The 25,782-nt window shown below is 44.5% G+C and overlaps 1 protein-coding gene across 1 annotated transcript in view; it reads right to left on the reverse strand.

Annotated features, from left to right (window-relative positions):
• The window catches only part of LOC139753984 (uncharacterized), a 167,335-nt gene that overhangs the window by 89,582 nt on the left and 51,971 nt on the right, over positions 1-25,782 (reverse strand). The window contains exons 3-4 of the mRNA XM_071670945.1: positions 12,630-12,836; positions 1,928-3,448 (exon numbers count right to left, since the gene is read on the reverse strand). Coding sequence (XP_071527046.1) covers positions 1,928-3,448; positions 12,630-12,836 — 1,728 coding nt within the window. The remainder of the gene's footprint in view (positions 1-1,927; positions 3,449-12,629; positions 12,837-25,782) is intronic.

Here is a 25,782-nt window from a genome sequence, read left to right on the forward strand (position 1 = left end):
ACATGCCATTTAGGTTCAGATATTTGAATATGAGCAAGGAGCCGTTACTCCCTCATCTGACAGACTCGTGTCTGGTTCGCTAGGGTCTTATTTAGGGTGAGTCGTCGTCCGACTTGTTTTCAAGGTTTGACTGAGGAAGCCGCCGCCGCCTACCACATCTTCGATAACCCAAGACCTCATATTTGAATCACGATCCTGAATGTGGCCCACCAGGCAGCCACTGACCACAGCGTCTCACTGTCATGACCTGTACCTAAAACTAGAGCAACATAATTTTTTTTTCCAGTAGATATATGAGCCTGAGGATTAGTTAATGAGACAGGGGAAACTCAGGGTTGGACTAAGCTGCTCGAAAGTCAAGAGACTGAGGAGTGTAAAGCAGATGCTTATGAAAGGGGAAGCTAACGGAGGGTGAGAGAGGTATTCAGAGGAACGGGTCAGGTCCCACTCAGCTCGGACGCTTAGGTTGTGGCATCCCTCTACCATCTGATAATTATCGGGCATATAATCCGGCAGAGTAAAGCAGATATCAAGATTATCTAACCTCTTAGCAAATGTTCTTTATTATTTCGCGCGGCCATAAGTAAACGGGCTCTTAATATTTCGCAAGGCCATCACGATTAAAAGGCCAGTCTGAGAATCTGAAACACTTCAGACAATTTGTTTTTCTAATATCGTCTAGGTTAGTGTGGGTTTAACAGTTGGATTTCATTGGGATGTTCAAGAAAATTGCTTTAACCTGAGTGAGGCCACTTCTGTCCCATCCCGGATTTTTGTGTTCTCGAACCATTATTTACTTAACGTAATTTACATCGTGTTAATATTGCATAGAAAATGTAAAAGTAATGTAGCGTCAAACTTGTAGTAAAAGCGAGTGATAATGAAAAAATGTTACCGAAAAGAATAATAAACAGTTTTTCCAAAAATGTTTCGTAGAATGATCTTCCCTGAGTGAACATTGTTGAAGGTAAACAGTCTTAGGTAAGTGATGTCCCCACACCACTCACGCTGGACATTTTTTTCATAAAGATACGAAAAGAAAAGAGATCGAGCAATAGAAATGAATTTTGTTGAAATTTCAGTGATGACAAATCTTTCGTAGGTAGTCGATTAATCCACAACTAAAGTGGCGAAAGGAAATCTAACAGTCACCCACTTGTCAATAGCAGTTACATGTACGTACATTTGATTGAATGGCATCAGAACTGACATACGTGACCCAACTTAGGTATTATTTTACATACGTAACCCAACTTAGGTATTATTTTGGTTAAGATTTATTTGTTTGACTTCTTACGTTGTTTTATCTTGAACATATTGCAGATAAGTACTTAACTAGTTTTCCCTTGCCTTCAGAGTCCAGTATACTTAGCAGAGAAAATTAGTTGTTGTCTGTTTCAGTGTTGGTAAATTTGTTGGTGCAACTGTTCCCAAGCTTCTTCATTTATTAGAACACATTCACATTATTCAGTATATCCACGAGAAATGAAGGTGACAGTTTTACCTCACCTTTAACCTACTTCATACGTATATATCCCTCCTGCCAAAAACTGGAAAATGGGCACTGCAGAGCAGTTCATCCGCGTGTCGTGTGTGACACTATCTTAAGCGTGTAGTTTATGGAAGGGCCGTAAGGGGGCGAAGAATAAATCAAACCCCGTGAGAATAGTCTCTGGGAGAAGAGTGAATCAGACCCCGTGAGAATAGTCTATACGTAAGGAAAAATCCAGCTTACTAGATCCTGCGTCAAGTGATTCCTGCCTCGGCAGTGAGAAGCACCTGCGGAGTTGCACTTAGCATTGATGTGTTATGACTAAGACCAAATTTAAGTGCTTTCTTAATTTAGTTATTCGCACGTGTAATTACTGTCTCCTATCTGTGCATTTAACATTTGACGAGGTTCGTAAAAACGTTTATGTTAACTCACCGATAGAAGGTGTGGAGCGGGTGTCCTGGATTGGACGAGCGGTGGTACGGACCGTGAGTGACGCGCTTGCCTTTCCCTGTTCCTCTGCTGTGGCCTGTGACTTCTTCAGGAGGTCTTCGGGTGCTGCGGTACCTGGCGTAAGCACCACTAGGCGGGGGCGCCACATGCGGGAACTCAGGGGCACGGGTGTGTCTGTGTCCGGCCGCAGGTTGGCAAACGTGAGGCGTGAGTCCTGCCAAGTGAGTTTTGTGTGGAGCAGCAGTGTCAGGGGCTCTGTGGACAGCACCCGCGTGACGTCAATGGTCAGTCCCACTTTGACCGGCGGCTTCGGCGGCGGAGAGTTTATTAAGTAACCTTCTGGTCTTCGCACTGGCTGGCAGTCCTCCTCGTCGTAGCCGTCAGAGCAGTCGGGGTAGCCGTCACAGCGCCTGCTTAGAGATATACACGCCCCATTCTTGCAGAGGGCCTGGTTCTCCGCGCAGGCGCTCAGTGACGCTCCAACCATCAGCTTGGCAGTGGCACCGCACAAACCGGATCTCACTTGCCACCCACGAACGCCCAGTGGGTCAGTACCATTTGTTGAGGCCAACACCTCGCCTGTGGCCGTATCACTAAGCTCCCAGGTGCCCGCTGCTGACGCTATATTGTAGCGCTCCACACCCTGGAAGTATGGCCAGGCAGTCAAGTTGGAGGCCGCCACGAAGGCCAAGTCGACGTCGGAGACAGAGCACAAACCGCGCATGATATAGAGACGACGTCGCCCTTGAGGCATTTGGCATCCCCCGCAGAGCTTGGAGAGGCAGTCGGCGGACTCCTGGCCTGAGACTGTGAGCGCTTGGCACCTCACACCCTCACTACTTAGCCACAGCACCTGTCGCCCACCGCCACAGGCGCTGTGAGTCTCAACGCGTCGGAAAACATTTTCATAGTCGTCACGATTACGAGGACTGATCATATTCATGTCTAACTTCTTACACAGTAGAGAATTATCATTAAAAGTCATAGGTTCAGGAAATAACACAAAATCAAAATATCTTCGCACACATGGTTCGCTTTTGTTTATAGTACTTTTAGTTATGTTAATTCCGTATTGTTGCCAGTTGAGGGACTGCAGTGGCGGAGTATTACGCAGTGCGCTGCATCCCAGCAGAGTCTTCATGTCCTCCTCTGTTAGTTCGGTATTCCACACGTCCGGTGCCAGCAAGTCTCCAGCGAAGGAGCCGGCAATGGTTCTGGAGGCACGTATCCTTCCGCACTGGTCCTCCGAGGATGTGGCGAAGTTGAAGGCTGAGAGAGAAAAGTCGGACCAGATTATGCTCCCGCCCACCAGCACCCGAAGTTGTTCTTTGAAGACGTCTGTGACAGGATCAACTTGGATAAGACGTTGAGCGTCGAGGAATAGGGAAATTGTGGAAGGGGTAAGGGCGAGGCAGAGGTAATACCAGGAGAGTGGCACAACCGCTGAAGCAGCAGAGCATACCGTTCTTCCCTGCCGCAGTAACACACCCTGTGGCACCACACCTGCAAGGATATCTTCATAAGTAACACAAACTGTATTATAGCTGACGGGTAATGATAGCCGATCATGATTGCGTGATGCATACTGATACGTTATTTGAACTCTGCGCCAAGTGCACCTGTAGAACCTCTGTCATGTTAAGAATATTCTACAAGTGGAGCCATGTTGGAGAAATAAAGACTGCTCCGTTACTCCACTTTGTCTAAAAACCCGCATCCCATGTCTGTACCCACACTAGGACTGGTGTCATCTCATCAGGAAACGCATATCTTCATGGATATAGGTACCATCACATACAAACTCATCTACCGGCGAGAAATTATTATGCTTAAAACTTTAGTTTAACTTTCTTTTCCATCGTGATGTTACTTGTATTGGTTTTGTATGCTACGCTTAATGCACGTTTAGTAATTAGACGAATATATCGTTTAAGACACGAATTACTAGCACGTCATTTTCAATTGTTCTGGTCACCCTACTGAACAGGAGAGAGATTCCACGATGCGGTACAAAGATTGATAAAGCGGATCCCTACATTACAACCGGGACCATTGTAGCCAAATTTAGACCATTACTTACGTTATTGAATTGTCATTGGAAAGATTTACTTTGATAATCTCATGTATTTGTCTTGATAAGAGGAAAGTGACCGGTTTTATATCGTGGTGTGATAGCCTAACCAGCACAGCTGCTGCGGTGTAATTTGCTATCGAAGGAACTTCTTTTGACGGATCGATTAAGTGTTTATGGACAGTTCATTATTACTAGTCCACTTAATTACATGGAGTAGATACCCTATATTTACGAAAACATACTTATAAACATTGAAAATCTTAGGACACGCTTTAAACATTGAAGGACACTCTATAAACACTGAAAAAGCGTAGCACACTCTTTAAGCTCAGTTCTTATACTAGAATTATAAGACGAAAAAGCTCGTTTACTTCATATCCTAAAAGTACTACAACAAAAAGCTATTTTAGTTCATATCTTAAGATTATAACACAAAAAAGCTAGCTTGGTTCATATCCTAGAATTTATAACAAAAAATCTAGCGTAGTTCATATCCTAGAATTATTAAAAAGCTAGCTTAGTTCATGTCTTGAAATTAGAACACCTAAAAGCTAGCTTGGTTCATATCCTAAAATTATAACAAAAAATATAGCTTAGTTCATATCTTAGAATTGTCATTAAAAAGCTAGCATAGTTCGTCCTTAAGTTAAAACACCAAAAAGGTAGCTTAGTTCATGTCCTAGAATTGAAACACCAAAAAGTTAGCTTAGTTCATATCCTAAAATTATAATACCAAAACGGTTAGCGCTCTGTAAAGCTTAGTTCATATCCTATTTCCTGCACAGCATTTCATTCTGTACAACTTGGTTGTGAAAGCTAGTAAAATCACGAATTTTTTTTAAATATCCTTATGGCAAGTATTTATAGATAAATTAACTTGATCAAGAGATATGGAAATATTTAAAGGCAGATCATGAACACTTGAAGCAATTGGTAAGTGCTGTTTATAGAATGCTTCTCATGTCAACATCTCTACCACATGCACTTGTTTGATATGAGCTGCGAGCAAAGTTGGATGAAGATATGAATACAGTTTACAGGCAAATAGTTATGATAACGAAGTCGTTATTGTTTTGGCAAGGTTAGCTTAGCTTCAATTAGATTTTGATAAGTTTCAGAGCATGCCGATGGCGTTGTGCGTCCATTTAAAAAAATCACTGATGCCATGTAAAATACTAGCTATAACTTCACAATAAAAAGCACAACTTGTGTCTGCAATGGATTATTATTGTGAAAAAAAATCTTTAGTAAATTTTGCAGGTTGCATGTGAACTTGTATGTAAATCAAGAAACAAAGGCAATGAAAAATGTTGTACTCTCATTCGGAAATCCCGGTGGCTGGGCGAAAGGTCAAAGTTTGCTTCTTGAGTCCAAAGGTACAAACGACTCTTGGGTATGATGGACTGACCTGTGACTTGACTCAGGCCACCTTATCAAGGAGTCATACCATAAACAAAACGTAAACAAGTGAGACAGATAATTTCCAAGTATCTCTGATATAACCGCCTTCGGCCAGGGCAGTGGCAAGATTGATCAACTCATGATAAACCACACGAACGAATCCACCATAAGGAAATAACAAGTCGTTGGGGCTTTCGTAATTGAGTGGGAGTAGGGAAAGGAACATGATACTGTAGCACTGTAAAACTACCCCTTGGTTTTGCGGTATGTCGGGATTTTTTTTTTTAATCTGTCGAATTGGACAGAGTTTTCAATGTTCAAATTTGGGATAGTTTGCATGGATTTCATGTATTTTTGAGAGTACGTAGGTCGATGGCGGAGAGTACCTTGTTATTCACCAAGCAAAACACGCGGTCAGAGCAACTCGCTAACCTTGCCATCTTGGCAGTAATAATATCTCTCAAAGCATATCAATATATGGACGTAAGTCCTACGTTTTTGGAATAGTTTTTCCAACCCGGCAATACACGACGCAGTGAGGGAGAGTCCAGCCAGCATAGCTGACAAATTAAAGGTTAGCATATCTGGTCCAAGTCAGACTGTTTTGTGCACAACACACACATACGTCAGTCGCGTAGGCGTGCCATAAACTGTGGGTAGTGATGGTTGGTTACGTGACTCTTGCGGTGAGGATAACATACTGTGTGATTTATGTTTTGCACTACCCGTAAACATGTAGGTAACAAGGGCGGTGGTGTCGTTGACTCGGATTTTGCAACCCAGCCAGAGAAAAATGTAATTTTTTCACTATTTCATCGAATGCATTTGACATAATTGTCAGCCACTCTCACCTCAAGCTGGTGTCTGTGAGCAAGTGCTTCCACACACGTCACCGAAGGTGGTGCCAGTGTGAACAGCCTCTTTCCACTGACGGAAGGTGGCGCCAATGTGAACAGCCCCTTTCCATTGACGGAAGGTGGCGCCAATGTGAACAGCCCCTTTCCACTGACGGAAGGTGGCGCCAGTGTGAACAGCCCCTTTCCACTGACGGAAGGTGGCGCCAGTGTGAACAGCCCCTTTCCACTGACGGAAGGTGGCGCCAATGTGAACAGCCCCTTTCCACTGACGGAAGATGGCGCCAGTGTGAACAGCCCCTTTCCACTGACGGAAGTTGGCGCCAGTGTAAACAGCCCCTTTCCACTGACGGAAGGTGGCGCCAATGTGAACAGCCCCTTTCCATTGACGGAAGGTGGCGCTTGTGTGAACAGCCCCTTTCCATTGACGGAAGGTGGCGCCTGTGTGAACAGCCCCTTTCCATTGACGGACGGTGGCGCCGGTGTGAACTGCACGTAAGGGGTAATTTTCTACATGAATAAAAAGCAGGTTGTTGCCACAGTCTCTGGTGTCATCAATAGAAATAGCTTGTGAGTACCATCAAAAATTCATACCTTTGCATAAGACAGGCTCAACTTATCGGAACTCGGAATCTGCCAGAGTAGAAGTCTCTGGATAAGGATTGCTTTACATCCATACACATCTATTGAGAAACAAACTAAATCAAAGGATTAGCTCTCTCTCTCTCTCTCTCTCTCTCTCTCTCTCTCTCTCTCTCTCTCTCTCTCTCTCTCTCTCTCTCTCTGATATTCTTTATTCATTGAACGAAAATATTATTATCAGACATATCAGTTCAGATATTGATAGACCAAACTTCCAGTATAATTATTCCTGAGGACAAAAAATTAAATAAAATGACTTTAAATTAGGTCGCTTTTACGAGGGGATTAGGGGATTATTCTGTAATGTTTCTTTCATGGGAAACTAAAGAAATGAAGGCGCAAACTTTACCCAGAAAACATTCGATAGAATGAGGAAAGACATAAAATTTCTTATATATTTGAGATTCGAACTCCTTCAGAGATTTTATATTATTATCGTTATTATTATTATTATTATTATTATTATTATTATTATTATTATTATTATTATTTTCTTTTTCTTTTAAACTATTCGCCATTTCCCGCGTTAGCGAGGTAGCATTAAGAACAGAGGACTGGGCCTTTGAGGGAATACCCTCACCTGGCCCAATTCTCTGTTCCTTCTTTTGGAAAAAAAAAAAAAAAAAAAAAAATCGGTTGATCACTATCAAACACAGATTGGCTGTAACGTCACAATGGATAACGAGAAAATATATCAAACTGGACACAAAAATTATGCGTCTGTAGGTTATAGAGTGGCTATAATTTACATACATAAATATTCTAGTTTGTACCTCTTGCGAGTACAGCCCTTTGTCAAGTCCACCGCGAGCCATTGATAATAGACTGCGTAAGTGATAATCATATGCATCCTTAGGTAATTGATCATGTTAAATGAAGATTTTCTTTTTAGTAATATGTATTGTTAAGAAATTTATTGATTTTCGAAGAACAAAACTTGTTAGTATAAAAATTTTTCTTTTTCACAGAAAACCTTGCTTATTTCCCGTTTGCTTTGAAAAGTCTGTTATTATTTGGTTCGACCGGCTTGCTGTGCAGCTAACCAGTCTCTTCAATGTTTTTGTGCGTTCAACAACTTTTCACTACGATGTATTTACAATGAAAAACCAATCGACTTTACCGATTTTGTTGGTTGATTATTACATCTGCCGAAACATAATGAAAGGCTTAACTCGACTGACAAAGTTTGAGGAAAATATGTGGTGTGAGGTGGTTTGATCGAGTAAGTAATGGAAGAGTAAGAGAGATATGTGATAGTATAAAGAGTGTGGTTGAGAGAGCAGAAGAGGGTGTGATTAAATGGTTTGGACACATTATAGAGAGAGTGAGGAAAGATTGGCAAAGATTATCTATGTGTCATAGTTGGAGTGAACGAGAGAAGCGGGAGACCAAATTTGAGGTGGAAGGATGGAGTGAAAAAGATTTTAAGCGATCGGAGCCTGAACAAACCGGAGGGTGAAAGGCGTGCAAGGAATAGAGTGATTTGGAACGATGTGGTATACGGGGGTCGACGTGCTGTCAATGGATTGAACCTGGGCATGTGAAGCGTCTGGGGTAAACCATGGAAAGGTATGTTGGGCCTGGGTGTGGAAAGGGAGCTGTGGCTTCGGTGCATTACACATGACAGCTAGAGACTTAGTGTGAACGAATGTGGCCTTTGTTGTCTTTCCTGGCGCTACTTCGCTGGAGGGGGGGGGGGGGGGGGGAAGCGCTATTTCAAGTTTGGCGGTGTAGCGGCGGATGGATGAAGGCAGCAAGTATGGATATGTACAGGTGTATATATAAGTATATGTCTGTGTATGTATATGTATGTATACGTTGAAATGTATATGTATGTGTATGTGCGTGTGTGGGCGTTTATGTATAAACATGTGTATGTGGGTGGGTTGGGCCATTCCTCGTCTGTTTCCTTGCACTACCTCGCTAACGCTGGAGACGGCGGTTAAGTGTGATAATCATAAGTAAGATAATATGTATATTTCATTGATATGCTCCCAGGATGGAACTTGGTAGGGTATGATTGGTTGTCAGCGACCAAGACCTTTACTCCACAAATGACTGTAAAGTTATCCATCTCAGACCACGTTTTCTGTGATGTACTTGAGGTGCCATGTCGTCTGACTGACCACCTGAGACATAGGAGGTAACCCGCCACCACACTGGGAAGGTTTCACTCCCAAGTCGACATAAAACACTCTGGTGATGTGCATCTGAAGTTCCAAAACGTAATAAAACGTTGAAAGGTAATCGTGGTGTTATGGTCTTAGTTACTGCTTACCAGTCATATAATAACAGTGTTCGATCACGGGTGCATGTTGGTGAAATGGTTTACATCGAATCCACGAGTTATTCTGTGTCGATTCGAATCCATTAAATCATCTTCAGGAGCGTGTGGAGAGGTCAGCGGAATAGCTGGGAATGACTGCGGGTCGCTGGGGGGGCTGGGTGATAGTGTTAGGCGGACGTGCGTGTAACGCTGTGTGGTCATTGGATGTAACGCGTTGGCGAGGCGTGTAACTGTAGTATGATATCTTGACCAGTGTTTTGGTGGTTGAGCTGTTGTTTTTCCTTGATGATTATGATTAATACTTCGACGATGTGTGGGCGTCTTGTGTCGTGTTCACGGCGTAGTATCCTTGTAGATATAACAATCGTCTCTCGCGTGAGGGCAGTGTTGTGCTTTTTGGTGACATGTAGTATGATGGAACCATCTTGTAGGTGTAAGTAAGGTGAGTCTCCTGGATAGTGTACAGGTTGTGCTTCCCACGTAGGTCATGTTAGTAAAGCGCTCACAGTCTCTTTGTTGACATTTGAATTCATGAATTACGTTGGATTTTTGTAACGTGTCTTGTTTTTTGTACATATGGTTGATCATTTTTATGCCCCTGGTCATGAGAAGGATGGTGATGAGAGGCAAGTGGTTTTGGAGCAGCTGAGTGAGTGTGTCGGTAACTTTCATGCCAGAGATTGGTTAATAGAAATGGTTGATTTAAATGCAGGAGTGTGTAATGTGCAATTGAGGGAGTAATTGAAGGGTACGAGGTACTCAGTGAGGTGAATGGGAATGGCGAATAGCTTGGGGATTTGTGTGCAGAAAGAGTTTTGGTAATTAGGACTATCTGGTTTAAAAAGAGGGAAACATAAGTATACGTGGGTGAGTAGGAAAAATGGTTAGAAGATATTAATGGATTACATACTACCTGACAGGTGTGCAAAAGAGAGACTCTTGGATGTGAATGTGTTGAGAGTGGCAGCCGTTAGGATGTCTGACCATTACTTGATGGAGGCGAGGGTGAAGATCTGTAAGGGTTTTCGGAAAGGGGAGAACGATATGAGAGAGAAGAGTGTTGAAAGTAAGTGAGCTCGGAAAAGAGACGTGTGTATATGAAGAAATACTAGGAAAGAATGGCAAAATGGGAGATGTTTAGGGAAGCAGTGCCAGTATGTGCAAGAGAAGGGTGTGGCATGTGGAAGGTGGGAGTTGGATAAGTAAGAAAGGATAGTGAGTGGTGAGAAGTAAAGTTGCTAGTGAAAGACAAAAGAAAGGTGTATGGGTGGAACTTACAGGGTAAGAGTGTATATGATTGGGAGTTGTACAAGAGAAAGCGGAAGAAGGTCAAGAGTTAGGTGCAAGGGTTAAAAAAGAAAGCATCTGAGAGCTGGAATGAAAGATTATCAGTAAACTTCAGAGAGAATCAGATATATTTTGGAAGATGACTGTGTAAGGAGAAACAAGAGAAAGATTTGGGGAAAAATCGATGAAGCGGGGCAAATAGGAAAGGAGCAACATGAATTGATGAGGTATGGAGGAGATGGAGTGACTATTTTGAAGGATTGTTGGACGTTTTTGATAATAGGGTAGCAGATGTAGGGTGTTTTGGGCGTGAGATGTGCGAAGTGTGAGGGTCATGGAAAGTGGTTTGGTTGAGAGAGAAGTGGTAAAACCCATGCGTAAGATAAAAAATGGCAAGGAGGCTGGAGTAGATGGTATTGCGGTTGAATTTCTGTTTTGTTTATGGATAGTTAAGAGTTTCAGTGTCTGTATAGAGCATAGATAAATGCCTGAGTATTGGTTGAATGCATATATATAGTGCCACTGTATAAAGGCAAGGGGGACAAAGGTGAATGTTCGAACCACGTGTGTACCTGATAAGTTGTATGGGAAAGTGGTGATCAAGAGGATCAGGCCTGTACAGTGCATGATGTTAGGGAGGAACAATGTAGTTTTAGGAGTGGTATAGGATATATGGATCAGTTGTTTGCTTAGAAGAATGTGTATCAGAAACATTTAAAGAAAAAGGAATTGTATGTGGTATTTATGGATCTGGAGAGAACATATGATAGAGTTGATAGAGATGTCTTGTGGAAGGTCTTACGAACATATGGTGCGGGAGGAAAACTACCAGAAGCAGTGAGATTTTTTTTTCATGAGTGTACGAGTGGGAAGAGAGGAGAGTATGTGATTTCAGGCGAAGGTTGGTCTGCTGCATAGATGTCTGATGTCTGCAATCTGTTTCTGGATGGCGTAGTGAGGGAGGTAAATACAAGGGGAGAGAGAAGTGAATAAGCAGTATGTAGGGGGATGAGGGGGCCTGGAAAGTGAGTCAGTTGTAGTTTGCTGATGACACATCACTGATGGCAGACTCGAGTGAAAAACTGCAGAAGTTGGTGATTGAGCATGGAGGAGTGTGTAAAATGAGAATGTTGAGAGTAAATGTGAGTGAAAGGTTTAGTGGGGCAGAAGGACAGGTTAGCTGAGGTGTGAGTTTGAATGGAGTAAAGTTGAAGGAATTGAAGTGCTTTAGATACCTGGCAGTGGACATGGCAGCGGATAGAACCGTGGAAGCGGAAGTGAGTCATAGGATAGATGAGGAGGGCGAAGGATCTTGAGCACTGAGGAATGTGTGGAGAGAGAGGTCGTTGACAGGGAGGGCGAAATGAGTGTTTCTAAGATATGTTAGTCTCAACGATGTAAGGATGCGAGTCATGGGTTATAGATAAGGATATGCGGTAGATGATGGATATTTTTGAAATGAAATGTTTGAGGACAGTATGTGGTGTGAGTTGGTTTGATAGAATAAGTGATAAAAGGGTAAGAGGGAGGTGTGGTATTAAGAAGAGTGTGGCTGAGAGAGGTGAAAAGTGTGTACTGAAATGGTTTGGACATATGGAGAGAATGAGCGAAGGGAGTTTGACAAAGAGGATATATGTATCTCAAAAGGAGGGGGAAAGGAAAAAGGGGAAACCACGCTGGAGATGGAAGGATGGATTAAAAATTATTTTGGGTGGTCGCGGTGTGCACGAGATCAAGTGAATTGAAACAATGTGGTATATAGGGGACGACGTGTTATCAGTGGAGTGAACCAGAGCATGTGAATGGCTGGGTGAAACCATGGGGCCTGTGCTACCATGCTAACGCGTATCACGGCGGACAAGTATAAGAGGAAAGAAACAAAAAAGAGAACATGTAATTTCCTTATCAGCATAGTAAGATTACTTCATATATACACCGGTAAGAGTTGCTAATAATTGCACCGGGTAGAGGCTCATATCTGCAGGAGTAAGTGACGATTGTCCTTATCTGTATATCAGAGATATGACCATACCTCCACGGGTGAGGAGTGACCCCCTGCATCGCCACCTTCAGCCGTCTGCATTCACTACTCCCGCCCAAGTAACCCTCAACTTACTGTTAGGAACCTGGTCGTCTTACCTACACTGACGTCGCCTCTGGTGGTGTCCTTGGAGCCGAAGCTGAGGATCACAGAAGGTTTCCTGAAGTACTTGACGCGGAACCACACGCACGCCGTCACCTCCCCCACCGTTAGAAGCAGCTCCTCCTCGCTGACGAAGCTGCCGTTGTCAGCCAGGACGTACGGCGTCAGCTCGAACCGGACCCTCTCTTCCTCCGACTTTGTATCTGAAGAATATGACCTTAAGGTTCAGATGCATGGTAGACTGAGCCACATATGATGGCTTAATGGTCAGATCAAAGATTAGGCCATCATGCCAAAGGGTCGTACCATCGGGCTGAAGGATTTAACATGTATTTTTTCCCAACTGGGGAAAAGATAAACTAAACATCCCCGTCACACAGACCCAGAGGAAACCATTACGGTATACTTGAGACAACACATTGCCATGTACTCCAGACAACACATTACAGTATACTTCAGAAATCACGTTACTCTAGACTCCAGACAACATATTACAGTGCACTCCAGGCAACACATTATGATATATATACTCATTAATCACATAAGGTTCAGGAGCGAGACAACATACATTTCTTAAGCTTATCCTGCTGCTGGGTGACAGCTGATGTAGTGGAGATCTGCATGTGGCTGGAGGAAGTTTAGTAAGGAATTTCTTTACACGTAAGGTTGACAGCCCTTCCGCCGAGTGTTTGCTTAGGACGTATATTGAAGGACAGACTGTGTAGTAGCGAGGGTTGATGTCGGCAGAAGACCTGATGGACTTTGATGGATTATCTGGTGGAGGGTAGTACATGGGAAGGACAGAGAACGGAAGACCTGATGGTGTATGACGAGCTTATCTGCTGGAGGACAGTACATGGGGAGGACAGATGATAGAAGACCTGATGGTGTATGGCGAACTTATTTGCTGGAGGCAGTACATGGGAATGGACAGGTAACAGAAGACCTGATTGTCTACGACGAGCTTATCTGCTGGTGGACAGTACATGGAAAGGAAAGATAACAGAAGACCTGATAGTCTTTGACGAGGTTATGTACTGGAGGGCAGTAAACAAAAGTCCATATAACAGAAGACCTGATGGTGTATGACAAGGGTACCTACTGGAGGACATTATAATGGAATGCAGATAGCAGATGACCTGATGGTCTAAGACGAGGGTACCTGCTGGAGGACAGGACATGGGAAGTCCAGATAACAGAAGACCTAATGGTCTTTGACGAGATTATCTGCTGGAGGACAGTACATGAGAAGGCCTGATAACAAAAGTCCTGATGGTGTATGACGAGGGTACCTAGGGGAGGACAAGACAATGGAAGGCCAGTTAACATAAGACTTGGCGGTCGGACAGTACTTAGGAAAGACAAATAACGGAGGAACTGATGGTATATGGCGATGTCATCTGCTGGATGACAACACATGGGAAGGCCAGATAGCAGAAAACCTGATGGTCTTTGACAAGGTTACCTGCTACAGAACGAGAAATAGGAAGGCCTGATAACAGACCCGATGGTCTATGATAATGTTTTCTATTTCAGGACAGTAGACAGAAAGGCCAAATAACAGAGGACTTGATTGTCTATGATCAGGGGCAGATAACAGAGGACCTTATGGTCTGTGACCAGGGTATCTGCTAAAGGATGGTAAATGGAAAAGCCAGATAACAGACAACCTAATGGTGTATAACCAGGGTATCTTCTGGAGGAGAGGACGTGGGAAGGCCTGATAACAAAAGAACCAATGGTTTACAACGAGGTTATCCGCTGGAGGATAGTTCATGTGAATGCCTGATAACAGAAGACCTGATGGTATACGACGAAGTTATTTCCTGGAGGAGAGTACATGGGATATATATATATATATATATATATATATATATATATATATATATATATATATATATATATATATATATTATATATATATATATATATATATATATTTTTTTTTTGCTTTGTCGCTGTCTCCCGCGTTTGCGAGGTAGCTCAAGGAAACAGACGAAAGAAATGGTCCAACCCACCCCCATACACATGTATATACATACGTCCACACACGCAAATATACATACCTACACAGCTTTCCATGGTTTACCCCAGACGCTTCACATGCCCTGATTCAATCCACTGACAGCACGTCAACCCCGGTATACCACATCGCTCCAAGTCACTCTATTCCTTGCCCTCCTTTCACCCTCCTGCATGTTCAGGCCCCGATCACACAAAATCTTCTTCACTCCATCTTTCCACCTCCAATTTGGTCTCCCTCTTCTCCTCGTTCCCTCCACCTCCGACACATATATCCTCTTGGTCAATCTTTCCTCACTCATTCTCCATGTGCAAAAACCATTTCAAAACACCCTCTTCTGCTCTCTCACCCACGCTCTTTTTATTTCCACACATCTCTCTTACCCTTACGTTACTTACTCGATCAAACCACCTCACACCACACATTGTCCTCAAACATCTCATTTCCAGCACATCCATCCTCCTGCGCACCACTCTATCCATAGTCCACGCCTCGCAACCATACAACATTGTTGGAACCACTATGCCTTCAAACATACCCATTTTTGCTTTCCGAGATAATGTTCTCGACTTCCACACATTCTTCAAGGCTCCCAGAATTTTCGCCCCCTCCCCCACCCTATGATCCACTTCCGCTTCCATGGTTCCATCCGCTGCCAGATCCACTCCCAGATATCTAAAACACTTCACTTCCTCCAGTTTTTCTCCATTCAAACTCACCTCCCAATTGACTTGACCCTCAACCCTACTGTACCTAATAACCTTGCTCTTATTCACATTTACTCTTAACTTTCTTCTTTCACACAATTTACCAAACTCAGTCACCAGCTTCTGCAGTTTCTCACATGAATCAGCCACCAGCGCTGTATCATCAGCGAACAACAACTGACTCACTTCCCAAGCTCTCTCATCCCCAACAGACTTCATACTTGCCCCTCTTTCCAAAACTCTTGCATTCACCTCCCTAACAACCCCATCCATAAACAAATTAAACAACCATGGAGACATCACACACCCCTGCCGCAAACCTACATTCACTGAGAACCAATCACTTTCCTCTCTTCCTACACGTACACATGCCTTACATCCTCGATAAAAACTTTTCACTGCTTCTAACAACTTGCCTCCCACACCATATATTCTTAATACCTTCCACAGAGCATCTCTATCAACTCTATCATATGCCTTCTCCAGATCCATAAATGCTACATACAAATCCATTTGCTTTTCTAAGTATTTCTCACATACATTCTTCAAAGCAAACACCTGATCCACACATCCTCTACCACTTCTGAAACCACACTGCTCTTCCCCAATCTGATGCTCTGTACATATATATAAATGATTTGGTAAACAGAGAAGAGGTAGTAAAAGCTTTGCGGAAGATGAAAGCCGGCAAGGCAGCAGGTTTGGATGGTATTGCAGTGGAATTTATTAAGAAAGGGGGTGACTGTATTGTTGACTGGTTGGTAAGGTTATTTAATGTATGTATGACTCATGGTGAGGTGCCTGAGGATTGGCGGAATGCGTGCATAGTGCCATTGTACAAAGGCAAAGGGGATAAGAGTGAGTGCTCAAATTACAGAGGTATAAGTTTGTTGAGTATTCCTGGTAAATTATATGGGAGGGTATTGATTGAGAGGGTGAAGGCATGTACAGAGCATCAGATTGGGGAAGAGCAGTGCGGTTTCAGAAGTGGTAGAGGATGTGTGGATCAGGTGTTTGCTTTGAAGAATGTATGTGAGAAATACTTAGAAAAGCAAATGGATTTGTATGTAGCATTTATGGATCTGGAGAAGGCATATGATAGAGTTGATAGAGATGCTCTGTGGAAGGTATTAAGAATATATGGTGTGGGAGGCAAGTTGTTAGAAGCAGTGAAAAGTTTTTATCGAGGATGTAAGGCATGTGTACGTGTAGGAAGAGAGGAAAGTGATTGGTTCTCAGTGAATGTAGGTTTGCGGCAGGGGTGTGTGATGTCTCCATGGTTGTTTAATTTGTTTATGGATGGGGTTGTAAAGGAGGTAAATGCAAGAGTCCTGGAAAGAGGGGCAAGTATGAAGTCTGTTGGGGATGAGAGAGCTTGGGAAGTGAGTCAATTGTTGTTCGCTGATGATACAGCGCTGGTGGCTGATTCATGTGAGAAACTGCAGAAGCTGGTGACTGAGTTTGGTAAAGTGTGTGGAAGAAGAAAGTTGAGAGTAAATGTGAATAAGAGCAAGGTTATTAGGTACAGTAGGGGTGAGGGTCAAGTCAATTGGGAGGTGAGTTTGAATGGAGAAAAACTGGAGGAAGTGAAGTGTTTTAGATATCTGGGAGTGGACCTGTCAGCGGATGGAACCATGGAAGCGGAAGTGGATCATAGGGTGGGGGAGGGGGCGAAAATTTTGGGAGCCTTGAAAAATGTGTGGAAGTCGAGAACATTATCTCGGAAAGCTAAAATGGGTATGTTTGAGGAATAGTGGTTCCAACAATGCTGTATGGTTGCGAGGCGTGGGCTATGGATAGAGATGTGCGCAGGAGGATGGATGTGCTGGAAATGAGATGTTTGAGGACAATGTGTGGTGTGAGGTGGTTTGATCGAGTAAGTAACGTAAGGGTAAGAGAGATGTGTGGAAATAAAAAGAGCGTGGTTGAGAGAGCAGAAGAGGGTGTTTTGAAATGGTTTGGGCACATGGAGAGAATGAGTGAGGAGAGATTGACCAAGAGGATATATGTGTCGGAGGTGGAGGGAACGAGGAGAAGAGGGAGACCAAATTGGAGGTGGAAAGATGGAGTGAAAAAGATTTTGTGTGATCGGGGCCTGAACATGCAGGAGGGTGAAAGGAGGGCAAGGAATAGAGTGAATTGGAGTCATGTGGTATACAGGGGTTGACGTGCTGTCAGTGGATTGAAGCAAGGCATGTGAAGCGTCTGGGGTAAACCATGGAAAGCTGTGTAGGTATGTATATTTGTGTGTGTGGACGTGTGTATGTACATGTGTATGGGGGGGGGGTTGGGCCATTTCTTTCGTCTGTTTCCTTGCGCTACCTCGCAAACGCGGGAGACAGCGACAAAGTATAAAAAAAAAAAAAAAAAAAAATATATATATATATATATATATATATATATATATATATATATATATATATATCAAACCCACAGTGGAGAAATAAAAGAATAGTTCTGGAAGCTCTATATTTCGGCCCATACCCTAGGACATGAGAAGGGTCCTAGACCAGTATGTCCCGAAACATAGAGCTTCCAGAACTATTCTTTTATTTCTCGACTGTGGGTTTAGTCTTCATCGATCAAATCGACAATACAGTTTTCCGATATATATATATATATATATATATATATATATATATATATATATATATATATATATATATATATATATATATATATATATATATTGGAAAGGATCACAATTTTGCGCGTGATCCAGTATATACCTCTGAGTTCATGTAGATAATGAAACACGATAAGTTCCCAAGTGCACTTTTGGGTAATAATCACATCATCAGGGGAGATACAAGAGAGGAATACAACAGTCAGTTAATATACAACGAAGAGACGTAACTAGGACGCCATTTGGTAAACAAATGATTCTCCAAGACAGACAACTTGTTTGTTTACCAAGTGGCGTCCTAGTTACGTCTCTTCTTTGTATATCAACTGACTGCTATATTTTTTTTCTTGTATCTCCCCTGATGATATGATTATTACACGAAAGTGCACTTGGGAACTTATCGTGTTTCATTTTCCCCGTGGAGAGAGAGAGAGAGAGAGAGAGAGAGAGAGAGAGAGAGAGAGAGAGAGAGAGAGAGAGAGAGAGAGAGAGGGAGAGAGAGAGAGAGAGAGAGAGAGAGAGAGAGAGAGAGAGAGAGAGAGAGAGAGAGAGAGAGAGAGAGAGAGATAATCAGACATAAATACGTACAGGTAAGACCAGAAGTTCGGGATAACCCTGACCCACTATTGGTAACCTCCTTTAACAGGACCATTTATAATAGATTACATCAGCCCCGCGTGGCACTGTCATGTTGCTTTAGCCTGTGTATAATGTCATGTCCAGATCCTGTGTGTGCAACTTGTGTATACGATCACATGGTTACTCCAGATGGCCCAGCGCGAGATATACATAGCTGAAGGTCCTTGTAAGAGTCCAGAAGCTCGAGGACCGAGACATTGGACACTTTATATCCAGGTCCGCGTCGTCTTCCCCTGCGTGTCGCGTCTTCATGACAAATGGAGTGTTAGTGTCAGTGGACGAATGTCAGGCTGGTCAATATCTCACAGCTCCTCCTGTGAGAGCGACGACTGAGGTGCGTGCGTGCGGGCGGGCGAGGGTGAGAGCGGCCGTGTGATGCACGGATGGGGGCCGACCGGCTCATGCCTGTGTGAGGATGGATGTTCGTATCCCGGTATTGTGCGGTGCAGGTGACACGTTGGATCTGGTGCCGAAGTGGTGGTGTGGAGGTGCTGGGATCGAAGCTCGCGTGATGGAGTTGTGATGTCTGGGTTCTGCTCTCTCTCTCTCTCTCTCTCTCTCTCTCTCTCTCTCTCTCTCTCTCTCTCTCTCTCTCTCTCTCTCTCTCTCTCTCTCTCGGTAGTAGGTAGTAGGTAGCCACCAGCCGGGGAGGCATATTATCGGTACCACCCGCCTGGGTGTTGTGAGGGTTAGTGACGGCTGCACCGTGAGCCACCTCTTCAGTGGCTGTCAAGCGTCACGCCCTTGACCCAGGTAGTTGTCTCTACTCTCTGCCTCTTCCACACGTGGGCTGCTGGTTTTCAGTCCACAAACAGACAGCTTCTTCCTCCTACACACATAACCCTGGACAACAAGTCACGTACATGACCCAGTCTTCGTAAATCTGATTCCCCTGCGGTGAGCGCTACCCGCCAGTCCTGCCTCGTACAGGCAGGTGCTCCTGATAAGCACGGCAGAAGCATGTCGTCTCTGCGTTACTCTGGCTGAGGCCCACACATGACTGGCTGAGTCGGTGTAATTCTCGTCAGGTTACCAAAGCAAGAATCATAGCCATTGGTGTGCTCCAGGTGCAGTGTGTGTGTGTGTGTGTGTGTGTGTGTGTGTGTGTGAAGGGGACGGTGGACGTATGAGCGGAGGCGGCGTATCCTGTCTGACCAGCTTGCAGGGGATGGGGTGGCTGACACCATTATCCAAACCACTGGACATACAAGCAAACAACACAGGATGAAGGTGGTCAAAAGGAAATAGAGTAGCGAACTATGTGTCACTGTCTCCCTTCTCTCTCTCTCTCTCTCTCTCTCTCTCTCTCTCTCTCTCTCTCTCTCTCTCTCCCCAGCGGGTTTCAGTACCCAGGCCTTGTCTGCAAATTCTCTGCCTCTCGTCAAGAGAGTCGACTTGCGCCTGGTAGTGCAGCAGGAAATGGTGTTGTGAGTCGACAGTGACAGTGAAGGTGGGGGGGGGGATAGTGACAGTGAAGGTTGTGGGTGTTGGGGGATAGTGACAGTGAAGGTTGGGGGGTTAGGGGATAGTGAAGGTTGTTGGGGTTGTGGGGGAATAGTGATAGTGAAGGTTGTGAGGGTTGTGGGGGGTTGGGGGGATAGTGACAATGAAGGTTGAGGGGGTTGGGGGATAGTGACAGTGAAGGTTGTGGGGGTTGGGGGATAGTGACAATGAAGGTTGAGGGGGTTGGGGGATAGTGACAGTGAAGGTTGTAGGGGTTGGGGGATAGTGGCAGTGAAGGTTGTGGGGGTTGGGGGATAGTGCCAGTGAAGGTTGTGGGGGTTGGGGGATAGTGACAGTGAAGGTTGTGGGGGTTGGGGGATAGTGACAGTGAAGGTTGTGGGGGTTGGGGGATAGTGACAGTGAAGGTTGTGGGTGTTGGGGGATAGTGACAGTGAAGGTTGTTGGGGTTGGGGGATAGTGACAGTGAAGGTTGTGGGGGTTGGGGGATAGTGACAGTGAAGGTTGTGGGTGTTGGGGGATAGTGACAGTGAAGGTTGTGGGGGTTGGGGGATAGTGACAGTGAAGGTTGTGGGTGTTGGGGGATAGTGACAGTGAAGGTTGTTGGGGTTGGGGGATAGTGACAGTGAAGGTTGTGGGGGTTGGGGGATAGTGACAATGAAGGTTGAGGGGGTTGGGGGATAGTGACAGTGAAGGTTGTGGGGGTTGGGGGATAGTGACAGTGAAGGTTGTGGGTGTTGGGGGATAGTGACAGTGAAGGTTGTAGGGGTTGGGGGATAGTGGCAGTGAAGGTTGTGGGGGTTGGGGGATAGTGCCAGTGAAGGTTGTGGGGGTTGGGGGATAGTGACAGTGAAGGTTGTTGGGGTTGGGGGATAGTGACAGTGAAGGTTGTGGGTGTTGGGGGATAGTGAAAATGAAGTTTATGGGGGTTATGGGGAATAGTGACAGTGAAGGTTGTGGGGGTTGGGGGATAGTGACAGTGAAGGTTGTGGGGGTTGTGGGGATAGTGACAGTGAAGGTTGTGGGGGTTGTGGGGATAGTGCCAGTGAAGGTTGTTGGGGTTGTGGGGGAATAGTGATAGTGAAAGTTGTGGGGGTTGGGGGATAGTGACAGTGAAGGTCGTGGGGGTTGAGGATAGTGACAGTGAAGGTCGTGGGGGTTGGGGGATAGTGCCAGTGAAGGTTGTGGGGGTTGGGGGATAGTGACAGTGAAGGTTGTGGGGGTTGGGGGATAGTGACAGTGAAGGTTGTGGGGGTTGGGGGATAGTGCCAGTGAAGGTTGTGGGGGTTGGGGGATAGTGACAGTGAAGGTTGTGGGGTTTGGGGGGATAGTGACAGTGAAGGTTGTTGGGGTTGTGGGGGAATAGTGATAGTGAAGGTTGTGGGGGTTGGAGGATAGTGACAGTGAAGGTTGTGAGGGTTGTGGGGGAGTAGTGATAGTGAAGGTTGTGGGGGTTGGGGGATAGTGACAGTGAAGGTTGTAGGGGTGGGGGGATAGTGACGGTGAAGGTTGTGGCGGTTAGGGGGAATAGTGATAGTGAAAGTTGTGAGGGTTGTGGGGGAATAGTGATAGTGAAGGTTGTGGGGGTTGGGGGATAGTGACAGTGAAGGTTGTAGGGGTGGGGTGGATAGTGACAGTGAAGGTTGTGGGGGTTGGGGGATAGTGACAGTGAAGGTTGTTGGGGTTGGGGGATAGTGACAGTGCAGGTTGTGGGGGTTGTGGGGAATACTGACAGTGAAGGTTGTGGGGGTTGGGGGATAGTGACAATGAAGGCTGTGGGGGATAGTGACAGTGAAGGTTGTGGGGTTATGTGGTCTGGTTTGTTGGTTGGGGAAGTTTGAGGTTGTTATTGTGGGTTGGAGAGATTATGGCTCGCGGGAAAAGGACGGCAAGCACGGTTGTGGGACACAGGAGGGGAGTTTTCAGCCAATGAGGGATTAGGTTATAGTGAAGGTCAAGGTAAAGGGACACGTGGGCCAGGGGAAATGAGGGCTTTGGCCAAGGGAGGTTGTGGGTCAGGAGGAGTGAGGTTGTAGATTAGGAGGAGTAGAGGTTTAGGTTAGAGGTGAGGTTATGGGTCAAGAGTACTAGGGCTGTGGGTTAAGAGGAAGGTTGTGAGTCAAGAGCACTGGCGCTGTGGGCTTGGGGAGGGGGGGGGGGGGTGTGTAGCACGTCTCATAAAACTTGCATTGTAATTGTTTACATCTGAGCCGTGGACTTGCCGTATCAGCTGATCCATACCAGGTCGACACACCTCCAGTATTGCCAATAGTTGGTTGGCACTTCAATGGGAGCAGCAGCTACTTACGTAGTTCAGCAGAAGGTTGTTATAACCACGAAAGGTTATGATGTAAACCTTGTTGAGACGAAAGGAAATTATTCACCAACACTTCCCAGAGCATGAGACTGGTTCAGGATTACCACACACAAGACTGCTGCTGCTGCTGCTGCTGCTTGGATCTGGCCATGACTGTCACTCGACGACTCATGGGTAATGTGTGGGAATACTGACATCACAGGCTGTTGTGATACGTTCTCTCATGGTCAGAGGTGCACAACTGTAATGTTGCATGAACGAAGTAAGCTGGTGATGTGCAGGGAGGGAACACCTGCTACTGGTGATGTGACGAAGGCAGAAATCTCCTGGTGTTTAGTGCACACACACACACACACACACACACACACACACACACACACACACACACACACACACACACACACACACACACATATACATACAAACTCCAATGCAGCACCGACACAGACCAAGGCATATGTATTCGCAGTCTCACTGCAGCGTCACTCACGATCCAACACAACAACACTTTTGTTGCAACATAGCAATATCCACGTTCCAACACAGCCCATGCGCCATATTGGCTGGGAGATCCACCAGTTGGTCCATCTGGCCAGGTCAGTATGGGAAACCCACCAGCTGGATCCATCTGGTCAGGTCAGTATGTGAAACCCACCAGCTGGATCCATCTGGTCAGGTCAGTATGGGAGACCCACCAGCTGAACCCATCTGGCCAGGTCAGTATGGGAGACCCACCAGCTGGACCCACCTGGCATTTCCCACAATACGTAGAACTGCTTACGGTCCGTCCTGCTCCATGGGATGTTGGCCGCGGGCGTCGCTGTCTGCTGGTACGTCCCAGGGTCCTGATGCCTCCTTCCCCCTTCCCAGCTCTCCCCATGCCTCCCTATCCTTCCCCAACATCCCCATTTCCTCCAGTCTTCACCATCACTGATCACCTTCCATCCACCCCTCATTTATCACACCCATCATTTATCACTTAACACCTCCTCATGTATCACTTATCACCCCATCACTTATCACTTAACACAACCTCATGTATCACATATCACCCCATCATTTATCACCTAACACCATCTCATGTATCACATATCACCCCATCATTTATCACTTAACACCATCTCATGTATCACATATCACCCCATCATTTATCACCTAACACCATCTCATGTATCACATATCACCCCATCATTTATCACTTAACACAACCTCATGTATCACATATCACCCCATCATTTATCACCTAACACCATCTCATGTATCACATATCACCCCATCATTTATCACTTAACACCACCTCATGTATCACATATCACCCCATCATTTATCACTTAACACCACCTCATGTGTCACATATCACCCCATCATTTATCACTTAACACCACCTCATGTATCACTTATTACCCCATCATTTATCACTTAACACCACCTCATGTATCACTTATTACCCCATCATTTATCACTTAACACCACCTCATGTATCACATATTACCCCATCATTTATCACTTAACACCACCTCATATATCACATATCACCCCATCATTTATCACTTAACACCACCTCATATATCACATATCACCCCATCACTTATCACTTAACACAACCTCATGTATCACATATCACCCCATCATTTATCACCTAACACCATCTCATGTATCACATATCACCCCATCATTTATCACTTAACACCATCTCATGTATCACATATCACCCCATCATTTATCACCTAACACCATCTCATGTAACACATATCACCCCATCATTTATCACTTAACACAACCTCATGTATCACATATCACCCCATCATTTATCACCTAACACCATCTCATGTATCACATATCACCCCATCATTTATCACTTAACACCACCTCATGTATCACATATCACCCCATCATTTATCACTTAACACCACCTCATGTGTCACATATCACCCCATCATTTATCACTTAACACCACCTCATGTATCACTTATTACCCCATCATTTATCACTTAACACCACCTCATGTATCACTTATTACCCCATCATTTATCACTTAACACCACCTCATGTATCACATATTACCCCATCATTTATCACTTAACACCACCTCATATATCACATATCACCCCATCATTTATCACTTAACACCACCTCATATATCACATATTACCCCATCATTTATCACTTAACACCACCTCATGTATCACATATTACCCCATCATTTATCACTTAACACCACCTCATATATCACATATCACCCCATCATTTATCACTTAACACCACCTCATATATCACATATTACCCCATCATTTATCACTTAACACCACCTCATATATCACTTATTACCCCATCATTTATCACTTAACACCACCTCATATATCACATATTACCCCATCATTTATCAACCTTCAGCTTTTTAATCCCAGTTTGTCTGGACAGTCTGGTCTGTGGTAGCGCCCCAACCCCTGAGCCGTATATATCCTGACCCCGCTTGGCCGTGGACGTCAAAGAAGTTCACCCAATCACAGCAGGGGGTCTGTCTGACGTCATGGCCAGTGTATGACCTCACATGAGAGATTTGTTATCGATATCGCCTGAATGATTACCCAGGATGATCCAAGGTTTGAGAAAAATGATCCTCCCCTTTTTTTGTGTCAAAATGGTTCGGCTTCAGTATTTATTGAGACATATCGGAGAATTTAAGGAATGGTATCAGAATGCTGCCACATGACTACATGATGTGGACACACACACACACACACACACACACACACACACACATATATATATATATATATATATATATATATATATATATATATATATATATTTTTTTTTTTTTTTTTTTTTCTTTTCACACTATTTGCCATTTCCCGCGTTAGCGAGGTAGCATTAAGAACAGAGAACTGGGCCTTAGAGAGAATATCCTCACCTGACCCCCTTCTCTGTTCCTTCTTTTGGAAAAAAAAAAAAAAAAAAAAAAAAAACAAGAAAGGGGAGGATTTCCAGCCACCCGCTCCCTCCCCTTTTAGTCGCCTTCTACGACACGCAGGGAATACGTGGGAAGTATTCTTTCTCCCCTATCCCCAGGGATATATATATATATATATATATATATATATATATATATATATATATATATATATATATATGTATATATATATCTTTCTTTTCTTTTAAACTATTCGCCATTTCCCGCGTTAGCGAGGTAGCGTTAAGAACAGAGGACTGGGCCTTTGTGGAATATCCTCACCTGGCCCCCCTCTGTTCCTTCTTTTGGAAAATTAAAAAAAAACGAGAGGGGAGGATTTCCAGCCTCCCGCTCCCTCCCCTTTTAGTCGCCTTCTACGACACGCAGGGAATACGTGGGAAGTATTCTTAATCCCCCATCCCC

Source organism: Panulirus ornatus, chromosome 16 (genome assembly GCF_036320965.1).
Source record: "Panulirus ornatus isolate Po-2019 chromosome 16, ASM3632096v1, whole genome shotgun sequence".
Taxonomy (NCBI): domain Eukaryota; kingdom Metazoa; phylum Arthropoda; class Malacostraca; order Decapoda; family Palinuridae; genus Panulirus; species Panulirus ornatus.